General features: G+C 41.5%; 1 protein-coding gene across 2 annotated transcripts in view; it reads left to right on the top strand.

Annotated features, from left to right (window-relative positions):
* ADAMTS17 (ADAM metallopeptidase with thrombospondin type 1 motif 17) overlaps window positions 1-9,917 on the top strand; it is a 166,376-nt gene extending 156,459 nt beyond the window's left edge. For both annotated transcript variants that reach the window (XM_085234376.1, XM_085234375.1), the window contains 2 exons: window positions 3,298-3,475; window positions 6,506-9,917. In XM_085234376.1, the coding sequence (XP_085090502.1) occupies window positions 3,298-3,475; window positions 6,506-6,657 (330 nt within the window). In that variant the 3' untranslated portion in view covers window positions 6,658-9,917. The remainder of the gene's footprint in view (window positions 1-3,297; window positions 3,476-6,505) is intronic.
* Window positions 9,918-13,019: the final 3,102 nt, after the last annotated feature.

The raw sequence follows: 13,019 nt of genomic DNA, 5'->3' as shown, positions 1-13,019 counted from the left end.
AATAGCATTCCAGTTGAAAAATCAGAGCTTAGTCTGAAGGTTGGAGTCTTTCTGTGAGTAAATTTTCTTTAAGCTGATGAATGCAGCTGCTGCCTTGACAATTTGTGAGTTTATTTCCTTCTGGATATCCCCACTGGCTTGCATGTTACTGCCAAAGAATGTGAATGGAGGCATTTTTTTACTTCTTTTGCCTTCTCAAGTAGTGCTTAAACTGGGAGTTAAAAGACCTCTCATTAGGTTCACTTTTCCTAACTGTTCATTAACCCTCCTCCTTATTCCAGTGTTGAACAATCCTTTGATCTTTGCATGTGGGTTGATTTCTAATTTACAATGGCTGTATTGTCAGTTTAGTGTGTTGCGGCTAAACTACGTGAATTTTGCATATGCATTTTTGTGATATTGATATCATTGGCAGTGTCTCCTGAAGGGGAAGAAAACACTCCTTTGTTTGCCACTAGTGTCTATTCAGCCATTTGCCTGAGTCCCTGGCTTCCCAGACTGGGCAAGTTGCTTGTGTGTTTTGCCTCAGTGCTTGCAGAGCAACTCATGAGGCAGGCAGAGATCCGTACCGCTCTGAGCTCCTCCACATTTACAGATCACATTGCTCCACTGTGGCATCAAAACACACATGTTTTCAGAGTTATATCGATGCTTTTATAGGTTTTTCTGATTTTCAGAGTATTTTTGTTAACAGCAGTGTTTGTGACAACTCGATATTTTCCCAGCATTCTGCAGAATGAAAGCTGGATCAGGTGCCAAGCTGGAGCAGGATTTCAACCCCTGCAGCTCAGCCCCATTCAGCCATGAGTGACGTGCCATTGCCTTGACTGCCTAGAAGTTCCCTGTTTGCAAGAGGGCTGCAGCAGTTTTCCCTGCTCGAACACTTTATACCTGTGTCCAGTCCTGAGGGTCCTGTGTCAGGGTGAATCCAGCCCTGAAAACTTTTCCATGGATATACTTAATTGTTCTATAAATATTTGGGAACAGAGAGACTGTAGCAGTGCGTTTAGCTGTCCAGAATAGGAGGAAAGGTATTTATGAGAATTTGCTGTTCAGTTGGAGTTTGATTTTTATGCCTCCTTTAATGATGTCTTCTCTTCATCGAGCAGCATGAGTAACAATTCCCCCTTTGTATGTATTTTGTATCTATTCCTATTTCCTATTGAAATTCCTAGGAAAGAAACTATCCAAGTACAGAGTTGAAAATTTCATCTTAAAATAAGCCAGATGTCCAACCTTCCTTTAGCTGCCAAGCCCAAAAGAGTTCAAGAAAGATGTTAAAATCTGTCTTCCTGGCTGTGAAAAACTAATTGCATAGCATAGGTGATGATCCCAGTCTCCCAGGAGAAGGAATAAAACTGCCTCGGGCAAAAATCTGCTGTTATTTGTCTGAGGATTGGAGTTGGCAGTATCTGTGGAAAAAGTTTCATTGCTTGCCCTCCTTGCTGGTTAACAAATGCTGAGACAGAAACACAGACAAAGGTAGGTGAGTGTATATCAGCAGCTGAAAACCTTATTCACCTTATGAGGAAAGTGTCTTTGTCTCTCTTTTTGGAGAAATTCAGTGCTAGAGAAGTGCAGAGAGGGATACAGTAAGAATAACAAACAGGTGCACATATTTTCTTCCAACGGTAAAGCAAACACACGTTTGGCGAGTACAACAAATATAGGAAACCTGTTAATAAAAAGTCATGAATGTGAGTGACTAAAGACGAATATTAGAGCTGGCCTGTGTTACTTTTATCAGCAGGCTTCACTGGTGCTACAGTTCCTCCTACGCAGAACTGAGAGCACACACTGTATACGTATGTATCTCCCTGTGCTGGGTTGTCTGAAGCAGGATCCCACCAATTCTATTTTAATGTTCTTTTCACGTGAGGCCTTTTTGCATCAGGTCTTGCAGTGATCCACACAGGAAGGAGAAGCTCTGTGTGCTCCAGCCCAGAACAAAGCTATGCCTCTTGCATTAGATGGTCTTTGAGAAGCAGCAGAGGTGTCTTACGATACTCCAGAATAGATGGGAGAGGAGGTGGAGGAGTACATGCATCCACATGTACTTTTGCCCCTATGTTCTAGCCTTACAGTCATCCACACTGCATTCACATTGCTCATACTTCCATCCAGTCTCAGCAGTGCTGATATTTGGAGCGTCCTAAATCTCTGGCTTGCCATTTTTAAGAAGCAGCAGTCTGAAATGATAACATTTTTCAGGGAAAGAGCTCCACTGCACTGACCTTGTTCAGAAACAGCAGAGGATAGAAAGTGCAATCATTTTGACACCATCCTAATTATATTTCCTGACTTTTCCCCCACCTCCTCTTCCCTGTCATTTCCTTGTGTGTGGCTCTAGCAGAAATAGGAATCATACCAAAGTCCTGCAACCTATTGTTTCTTTATTTTAAATACAAGGTTCTTTTATTAACTCCAGCTGGTGCACCTCGCTGTGCTCACTGCATTTGTTTTATTAAAATTGAACTGCGTGCAAGTAGGACATTGTAAATCACAAGTGACTGGGCCAGAGGAAGAGGGAGGGAGAGGCAAGGACTCCAATTGTATGACAACAAAGAGAGCATATAAACAGGCTGGGCCTCTTGGCTAATAGAAGCCAAAACTCACGAAGTACAATTTGCAATTGCTCCCAGGAGGTCAGACAAGTGCCAGACAGTTAGCAGGGATAGAGGAGTGAATACTTGAATACCTAATGTGTTCTCCTACATACTGGAACAGAGCTTCTCTGTGGGTCTGGGCATGCAGTAGGAGCTGACTGCCTCTGCTGTAATCCTTGGTTACCTGATACCAGTGCCTTGCACTGGTCTGTGGAAGTAGCCTTGTCAGACAGACAAAGTCTTGGAGAAGGTGTTTAAACTAAGGCAACCAGTTCCACTGTCTCCCTCATGAAGAGGGAGTATTCCTGGGCAATATTCAGCAGTAGTCATTTTTCAGCTTTGCATCTTTGTGGAAAGAGTTGTACCTCAGTCCTCTTGGAACCTCATGGACATTGAGAGAGGCAGCTAGTGTGGGTGGACTCAGGGTGAAATGAGTCCACACAGAAAGACAACCCCATGGTAGGACTTTCTTCTGCATGCAGCACTCTGGGAGCTGCAGAATGCTAACTGACAAATGCAACAACTTTATGAAGGGTCCCTTATTAATAAGTTTGCTCAGTGTGTTGAGTCCATACTTATCCACTGATCTGCTGCACACTTCAATTCTGGCAGTTATTTTTATGCTGTACATATATATGTGATTTTGAAGCTGTTCAGCTTTGCCCATGTCTCAGTCTCTTCTCTTCTCCAGTGCTCCTCGACCTGTGGGAAGGGCCTCCAGTCACGCGTTGTGCAGTGCATGCACAAAGTCACCGGGCGCCATGGCAGTGAGTGTCCTCTCCTGTCCAAGCCAGCAGCCTACAGGCAGTGCCACCAAGAGGTCTGCAATGAGAAGATTAATGTCAACACAATTACCTCGCCCAGACTTGGTGAGTGAGGGGTGCTGGGGTGAAGGTGCCACCTGTGAAGGACCAGATGAAGGCCAACATCTCAGTATATTAAAAAAAAAGAAAAAAGAAAAAAGAAAAAAGAAAAAGAAAAAAAAAAGTGGGGCTTCCAGAAATTAGGAGAGAGACAATCAGTCAGACTAAATATCTGGAGTGGTTAGGTCCTTCCTTACCCATCAGTTCTAGCCTCAGACTGCCCCTAAGGTGGAACACCAAGCAGTGGCTAGGCCCGTGGGACCAATAGGAATAGTGGTGGATGATTGATTGATGGATCACAGAGGGAGCTGACAGATTTATCTTTCTTAGTCACAAACAAACATCTCACTGCGCTTTAACTGTGGTGTGTGTAAAGTATGGTATTTTATTCGTTCGTGCCCCAAGGAAAATGCATGACCTTGACAAGTAGAGCATGACTGGCTTTAGTTTATTTTTTTCCTTTTCATTTGTTGCCACAAGAATGTGGTTTGATGAATTAATTTGCCCTGGGAGGCAAGAAAGCATCCAGATCCCTTCTGTGAAAACTTGATTTTCTGCCACTGTCCTTCTGACCCTCCCTGCATTCACTGTACCTGGCCAAGCTGACTACTGTGGTAAGCCATTTGTTTTCCAAAACACAGTGTTTAAGAGAAGGATCTAGTTAAGAATGCTTATGTTAATACAAAATTGTAGGAATCCGTAGTTTTCCATGTCATATTTGCTTATTTTATAAGGGAATAATTTTTTTTTCTTCAAACTTCAGCTTTTGTCTTCAGCCAAAGCTCGAAGAACCAAGCTGATTCCTTTACATTTCACACGTAATCATCAGTAAGACAAAGCTGCACTAAGCCATCAGTTGCTGACACAGGCTAATTGATATCTCCCATTGCATTTAGGAAGAACAGCTTCCACCCTACCACCTCTTGTAGGCTAAGGAGTCTCTCTTAACACCCGTGAAAATGCAGAGCTGCTAAGTAGTAGAGAACCATTTCTAATCATGCTTTCCAGAGTTAAATAACATTTAAACTAGGACTGGACATGAGGCTTCTGAACTGAAAGTTGTTTCCCAAAAGTTTAGTAGCTATTTAAAAGAGTATGGGAAATTTTAGTCTTGCAAATACAGACATACTGAGGAGCTTTTAACCTCTTTTGTTTAAGAACATCTGAGAGCGTTTCCCAAATATTTTAGCACTAAGAGCATAGTGGAGGGAAAACATTTCATTTGAGAAATAAGCTTTTGATACACTGATGAGAAAATAAATCCTTTCTAATTCACGTCTTAGGACAAAGCAATAAAAAGCTCTTGTGTTTAGAAGACCGAGAAGGCTCAAGTCCCTGCTGAAAGTAATCTGCAAGTAATTTGGGATGCTTTATTTCTAAACCAGGCTTGGAATCACCAGGCCAGAAACAATGATATTTGATATTAGCAGAAAGATATATCATTGAATGTTTTGCTCTTCCTACATATATACAGATTCTCATTGGATTATTTTAAACAAAATTTTCTGTTTTCTGCAACCTCACAAAAAATATACAGGAAAAAATCCAGTCACGTATAAAACCTGTGCTGTCTTGTCCTCACTCTACAATGTTTCTCATCCTCTGTAATGTTTCTAGTAGTAGCTAAGATTGGAGTTCACCTTGCCTGACTTTCATATCTGTGTTCAGTGTCCCTCAGTGAAGACACATTTAGAGGTGATTTATTTTGTCCCCCAGGTACCTGAACTGTGTTTCTTCCAATTTGTGCTTCCTGTCTTCACAACCCATAAGAGATCTTGGACCACTAAAAAACTAGAGTCCTATTTTATCTGTGGCTCAGTGCCTTTCTATTACATAAAGCCTACCATCTCAGATTCTTATGATGTGGCTCCGATATTCCTGCAGGGTATGATTTACCCAGCTACGTCATGTTTTTGTAAACTGTAGCTGCTTGGAACCATAGCTAGAAGAGAGTGCATCAGATCTTATCTCGTCAACGAGCCCCTTCACTTCTGGCAGGCACAAAAATAACTCTACCCTCCTTGCATTTAAGATGGTCACTATTTTTTCCCTCAAATTAAAAAAAAAAAATAAGAAAAAGATTTAATGTTTCTTTTTTCTCAGTGCAATTTCAATGCATCAGATTTTATCAGACCTTTACTTCTCCAACTAAATGCAGCTTTGGCGATAGGCATTCCCACCAGTTCTCTGCTGTGGTTTTCTGGTGCTTGACACTGAGACTCAATGCTAAATACAGGGTAAATCACCTTTTGATGTTCTCCAAATAGTCCTTTTTTCCCCAACCTCAGTAGGAGGAATAATTATTTAGATTTTCCAGTTATCACTGCATTCATAAGACTGCTACATTCAGTTCATATATCTGTAGTAGCATAAAAAGCATTTGCTATAGTCATGCATTTTTGTCACATATAGTTTTGTTCCTTTTTCATAAAATCACTAGTGACACTTTAATGATATTGGCAACAGATTAAGCACCAGTATCTTCATTCTGCTTTCCACCCTGCAAAAACATTTTGTCAATCTTATGGGGTTTCTGCCTCCCAGCAGCAGTTGTTCAACTAAGAAGTGTTATTTTTGCTTCCTGTTAATTTAGCTTTATATCCATCAAATTGAGTTTTGCTTTTGCTTCTCTGTAAAAAACATTTTCCACTGAGAGGATGATGACCACTCCTGACAGCACACCTTAGCAAAGCACTGTCCCTGAAAGCATACAGCTTTCCATTTGCTGCTGTGCAGTACTCGTGTATTTAACTCTAAGCTGATGCTTTAGGTATTTCATTCATCTAAACTTACTTGTCACTGACACAAAGTAGGTACAATATCAGTAGCTCTGTGCTTGCACAGTCACAGCCAACTGCACACTAGCAATAAGCAGTTCCAAGAGCTCTCTATCCATTGTCTGATATCTCAGTAGATAGAACATCATCCCGCCTCCAGTGCTGACAGTGAGGTTGGCCCTTTCAGTGATTTTGATCACACCAGCAATGCTGTTCTCTAGCTAATCTGCTAGTTTCTTCTTTCTTTTCTTGTCCAAAGCTGCTCTCACGTACAAGTGCACAGGCGACCAGTGGACAGTGTACTGCAGGGTGATCCGGGAGAAGAACCTGTGCCAGGACATGCGGTGGTATCAGCGCTGTTGCCAGACTTGCAGAGACTTTTATGCAAACAAGATGCAACAGAAGAGTTAATGAACCTGTGCTACTTCTTAGGGTATTACAGCTATTTGTATGTAAGTCACGGACTAGTAGGTCTGAGTACTGGAACTTCATGAGTTGCTACAGTGTGGTGGATTCCAAAGCATACCTATTGAGACTTGAAAACTAACTACAGACTGGATACCAAAGTAATCCACTCATCCACCATAAACAAACAAAAAAGCAAAACAAAAAAATAGAAAAGAGTCATCTCAAGGAGCCAATCATTTTATCATGTTTTGACATCTTTACCTTTTTCATTAATGCTTTTTACTTTAATATATTAAATCATCAGCCACTGGATGGCTTAATACCATTAAAGGACAAGAGTTGCAAAGTGATTACATTGACTAAGGTTATAGGTGCCTCCATGGAGGAAGGCCTCTGGCAAAATAGTTAAGCAAAGGTAGAGACATTATTTAATCTTTTAATCTTGGCTTTCATCTAATGTTTTTCATTCTGAACAGTTATCCCACTGTCGAGTGGGCTTGAAGGGACACACGTAAATGAAAGGCTTAATTTAAAAGAGGGGATTTACTGTAAAAGCTTGTGAAAACTGATAGCAGAGGATGGACATCTCTGAAACTCCCACAGTAAGTTCATTACAATTACATCCAGCATTCTGAGTCATTTTTTTTGAGAGCAACTAATAGTGACTGCTCTTCTTTCTAATTTTAAAAAACAATCCTCTCTCTCTTTTCCCCAAAATAATATAGTTTCTTTTATGAAGACTAATTTTTCTCTGAGCTTAATGAAATAGAAGCTTATTAACAGCAGTAGATAGTTATGTTTACGCAAAAACCATTTACAACGAGGTGGGAAAAGCCAGAAAACATTGGATCCAGTAGAGCTCACTGGAGGATTGCTTGATTTAATCTCTTTCAAGCTTTTAGGAGGCATTCAGATAAGGAGAGTACCATGAAACTGGATAGGATTAATACAGAAACACCCTTGGAACAACCTTTGTATGAAGGATGGACTAGAGAGCAGAACAGGTGTTTCTTGTCTTTTGGCTCTTGTATACATCTGAAGGTTATATAGCCTTTTGTATCAAAGTGCTATGAGTGGTACAAGGCATTCAAGATGAAACCCTGAGTGTGCTGAAGCCCTAAGGCCAAGGGCTTCTGTTGCCTTCAGTAAAGGTTAGGATTTTGCTCACTGTATTGTCACGTTTTCTTTTGTGGTGCTATCAGGTTTGGTGCTATCAGATTGGTGCTATCAGAGCACTTAGAAAGTGCTGTATATATGATATCCTCTTCCATGCGTCTGCACTTTAAACCAAACTCCTCTCTGATATGTGAGACTTGAAATGGGAGCTCTACCCAGGGCAGAGTTTGTCCCCACCGTTAGTCCTGCAGACCAATGTCTCTCTATCGTATCTTGCTCCAACATGTATCATTTCCCTTGCCAGGCTCCAAGGCCAGTTGTGCAGTGGTTAAGTTACAGCTCATTCTTCATAATATGAACAGAGCCTTTTGGATGAATTGCAGCTTTGTACTCGCTCTAGAACTGTGTTACTGTTTTACTCCTTGTGGATGAGTGCAGAAGTAAGCCCACCTTTAACCCTGAGCCCACTATGGCTTGCAGCTCCCACCTGTCCTCAAGCTGTCTTTGTTGCTGTTGTCTTCCTTTCAATGCAAGGAGGAATAAAGATTCTTAGTAACTAACATATCTTTAAAGCAACTTTTTTCTTCCTTATTCCAGTTTTCATCAGCATTTTATCAACAGCTGAGTTTTTCAAGCACAGGGAGATATAAATTCATTGACAGACTAATACTGTGCGGGCTTCACATTTGTATCTGTGCTTATTTAGTGCAAACAAGTGTGTGCACACAAGGGCTGGCCTGTATGCACGAAGCCATGTTTGCACACCATTTATTCTCAAGTGCCTGTCACAAACAGATCTGCTTTTCTGTGTCCCAGATGATTTTCGCTACCAGGGAAATGATTCTAACTCGGTTTTTGTTATACTGGATGTTCTTTTGGCACCTGATAGTCAGAATCCAACCTCTCTCTTCTGTTATTCCCACCCTGTATCCCAGATGCAGAGGTTGTGTAAATACTTAGTAAGCAATCAATGAAAAATGTTGTGGGTCCAAGTTCTGGGTCCTGCCTAAGGAAACATGAATTTAGAAGGAATTTTTCTGAATGTCTGAGCACTGAAAACCACCTCACTTGCTCTCTTAGTCCACAAAGTAGCATGCATCAAGCTTTTTTAAAAATGACCAGAAACCAACATTAATTAAAAACTGATAGTACAACACAGCTCCATTGTATTACATTCTCTAACTTCATCTGGTGACAACCCTCCCGTGTTATAATAGCCAGAAAAAAAATATAAGAAGAGTTTAATTCTGTTCAATACTCTTGCACTTCTGTTTTTTATCATTTTATAGGAGCTTTACTATGAATTTACAGCTATGCTCTGCCCTCAGTTACTCCATACTGGTGAAAGAAAAGCTGTTTGTTTTGGTGTATCTATGGCAATACTTTTTTTTTTAGTTGTTCTTAAAAGATTGACACTCTTTAGATTACAGTGGTGGTATTTCCATATTGTAAACAATACTCTGTACTGTTACTAAAGTACTGTACATTTCTAGTTGCACAGTGGTGTTACTGAGTGTAGATTCTCACTATCTCATGTATGGTGCTAATTTTGTTGGTGGAAAAGAATCTTAGCAGTCGATTATTGCTTGATATTTTATTATAATACAGGGATATATCCTCCATGGCAATAATACCATGTAAGTTTTTCATTACAAAGTGAAATGTATATATTTTTCCATTAGTTAATTTGCATATGTACTGTATCCATGGTAATTTTCTTTTTGGTGCTGGTTATAAATAGAAAAGATAAAAACAGTCAAACTGAATGGAACAAGTTGTAAATGAAAACTAAAAAAAGAAAAAGAAATAGAAAAGAGGATCATTCCATTTTGAAAAAAAAATTGAGTATGTTGAATAATAAATTTATTTTTTCCATAACAACTTTAAGAAGGTTTCTGAACTTGAAAAAATGCAATGCAAATCGAGCAGCTAGCATGAAAATTCAGAGCAAGGAGTGAAGCTGTAAGTAGTACCTAATGAATCTGTCTAGTACTGGACTGAGACTGGGATTTGGTTAAGTCTAGGCCAACTATGTGATAGCTGTGGTAAGTATAAAAAGTTTTTTGTCAGTAAGAAATCTGGCATCTCAGAATTCCTGGTGTGCTAACAAATCAAGGAATGATGGGTCTTGTCCCAGCTGGGTTGCAGAATAAAGCACAGGGAGTGTGAATACCTGATTACTGTCTAGCAGGGTCTCTCCTTAGGGACAACAGTAGAACATGCCTGTTTGGAAACAATAACCTAGGTTTTGTTTGGGAAATCACTGTGTATGACTGAGCAGGCTGCCAGGAAGCTAAAGCATATGTCTGGGGACATTTTGCAAGTGCTTTTGGGAAAGGTTGCTTTCAATGTATGTTGGAGCTGAGGTGAAGTGGCAGCTAGCTGTATGTTTAATGGTAGCTGCTCTGCAGGTGCAACCCAATCATAAAGGTTGCTGAGCATATGGAAGTTTATGTTGGAGCTAAACTAGGTCATCCTTTCGAAAGATATCTACATAACCTAGCTGCATACTGCCCTGGTGTGAAATAAACAGAATTACTTCAGTGCTAAGTGTTTTGGATGTGTTTGTTGTAGGCACTAGCCAGTATCTTTGTACTATTTAACTTCCCCTTCAGCCTGGTGAATGTCTTTTTATGAATGGCTGCACACAGGAATGTAGGATCCCTTCCTATCCTGTCTTACAAAGATGCCGTCATCCATATCCCATTTCAGTTCTTGTTAAAAGGACACTGTTGGAGATGGGAGCAGCACCTTTCTAAAGCAGTCCTAAAAGCAAGCCATATCTTCTACGGCTGGTGTGAGAGTCCTCGTCCCAAAATGATTTCCTGAAATTGAGTTTATATCTACTTTAAAAAATAGAGTTCATTTTCTGATCTCATGCTGGCTTCTTGGTACTGGCATAGCACCTGTAGACTCCTAGTTTCAGAGGTAGCCTGAGATACCAGTCCAGCTGCCGTTACATATGACTCTTAACAGCATCAAAATTGTAGAAATTTCATCCAAGTGTTGCTGTATATTAACACATCATTGTGTTTGTGTATTGCCTGGAGTCAACATATGATTGCAATTGTTGACCTGTTTAAACAATAAAACATAGCTATAAGCCTTTGGAAGCCAAAGGCATTACATTAAGCTCGGATATGGCAATGGCTGGGAGGGGTGTAAGGAATGCTGTCATACATTTGGCTTGAAATTTTCCTGGTATGTGCCAATATGTCTTCTATAAATCTGGTAGGCTTATGTACTTAGTCTGCCTATTTTGCATGTAGCACTTTGCTATTTTTCCTTTATTCCTAATCCCCATCTTTCAACCAGGAAACCAGATGGTTTGAAGCCATTGTCCTTCCCTGTGATCTCAGTTGTCTTTTTATTTAAGGCACCTCAGCCAAGTTCATTAAAGGCAGGTGGGGTTAGATGGCTCCAGTGCTCTGGCATGGAAGTACCATGAGGAAAGTATAATCTCTTCTCAGCTGCTTGGAACTCACTTTTGCTTCCACCAGCTCCGTCTGCTTCCCTCACTCTCTTCCAATTCCTGGTGTACAGCCTTAGCTGTCTCTTGATCCCTCACAGCAAGCTGGCCTGGACCCTGCTTTCTCTGGAAGGAAATTTCTTTCTAAAAAGCTTGATAACGGACCACTTCCCCCAGCATCATGCATCACCCAGAGCATTACTGATTGGAGGACCTTGTTCTGCTGGTAGAGTGAAAGCTGTTTGCTACTTTGTGCTTTCTTCCACACTACATGGTCTATTGGGAAACACGTTTCCTCCTTGAAGAACGTCAGCACAAACACCAGCATGCTGAGGATATATAGGCAGAAAAGAATTGCACCAGATGCCAGTTCAGTGCACTCACACTTTTCTGATGGTGCAACAAAAGAAGCCCTGGTAGCCTGCTTGCAGACAAGTTACTACAAGTTACTACTATCACTGGTTGGTCGTCTTGCTGTGTGAAAGTAGTGCGCCCAGAAACAGGCAGGATGTGGGAGATGCTCCTCAACTGCATTACTTCTTCGAGTACTTAGACCTGTGCTGGACACACTTGACAATACTTCTCCGTACAACCTGCCCTTCAGCAGCCTTCTGTTTTTTTCAATTGGAAAGCAGGTCAGTATGAAGACAAGAGTTCTTCAAGTGCTACTAATGCACAAAAAACTGTTCTCCTTTCTAAGTGGATTTTTGTTTGTCCTTCTATCACATCTCTGGTTTTTCCCCACTCTCTTTACAAATGGGACTGTCTGCCTGGAAAGAAATGTGCCTTGGACAAACAAGACCAAAGAATCTTCGCTTTGGAGTTCTTGAGAACTGTCTGTTTTTAAAAGGGAGTTTAGACAAGAATGTCTAAGCAGAGAGGGCTCACAACCTCTCCTGTAGCAGCAGCTGCCCCAGAAGGTGGCTGGGTGTCTCCAAAGATGACCTCCGTGCATCTCTCATGGTTCTCTCTTTTCAAGACCCTTTCATGTGACAGACCCCATGATGAATGCCCGGAGGCTGCACTGTACCACGCTGCTTATTTTGTCAGAGCTGCCATTCTGCCAAATGGTGGCCAGACACTCAGACAGAATTTCCCAATTAGCAGAGTCCTGCAGCTGATGTCTGGGGCTGCATCTGTGTGCCCTGTGCATTACTACAGCTGAGACACTGGCGAGGCCCACATGACCCAGGGTAAGTAACCACCTCAGCCATAGGGCAAGGAGGAAGCAGCTGGGCCTTCTTGAAAGATGTGATTTCCCTCAGTTCCTCTTGCTTGGCTATGAAGGCGGCTATTTTGGTGTTTAGTCCTTTCATCCTTCTGCGGCCCTGGGTGGATCTGGAGCCTCCAAAGTGACTCATCTGGGTCATGCCACAAGCCTTGGCTTCCTTCTCAGTCTCAGCAGGGAGCGACTCCACACGCTGATGGTGGCAGATCCCACAGGATGTCAGTGTGTGGGGCCTGCTCCTGGCACAACTCAGACTCCAGGTGAGTCCTTGCATCGTTGGCATCTCCAGCTTCTCCTGAGCCTTGGGCTTATGGCAGTCTCAGTGTAACTCCAGAGATGTCTGCCTTGTTCTTTTCCCTCTGCTCCCCGCAGACACATCTCATGTCCTTGTCCTTGCTGCATGCTTACAGCTGCTTTGTGTCCCAATGCTTTGCACCTTTCAGAAACTTTGCCACTTTTGCTGCATATGCAAAATAGCCTTCCTCCTCAGCACAATTGCATTTAATCTCCCTCAGCCTCGGAAGAAAATATTCTTCTAATTTTACTCCTGCA

Source organism: Meleagris gallopavo, chromosome 12, assembly GCF_905368555.1.
Source record: "Meleagris gallopavo chromosome 12, MGAL_WU_HG_1.1, whole genome shotgun sequence".
Classification (NCBI taxonomy): Eukaryota; Metazoa; Chordata; class Aves; order Galliformes; family Phasianidae; genus Meleagris; species Meleagris gallopavo.
This window is presented reverse-complemented; position numbering and strand designations above follow the sequence as displayed.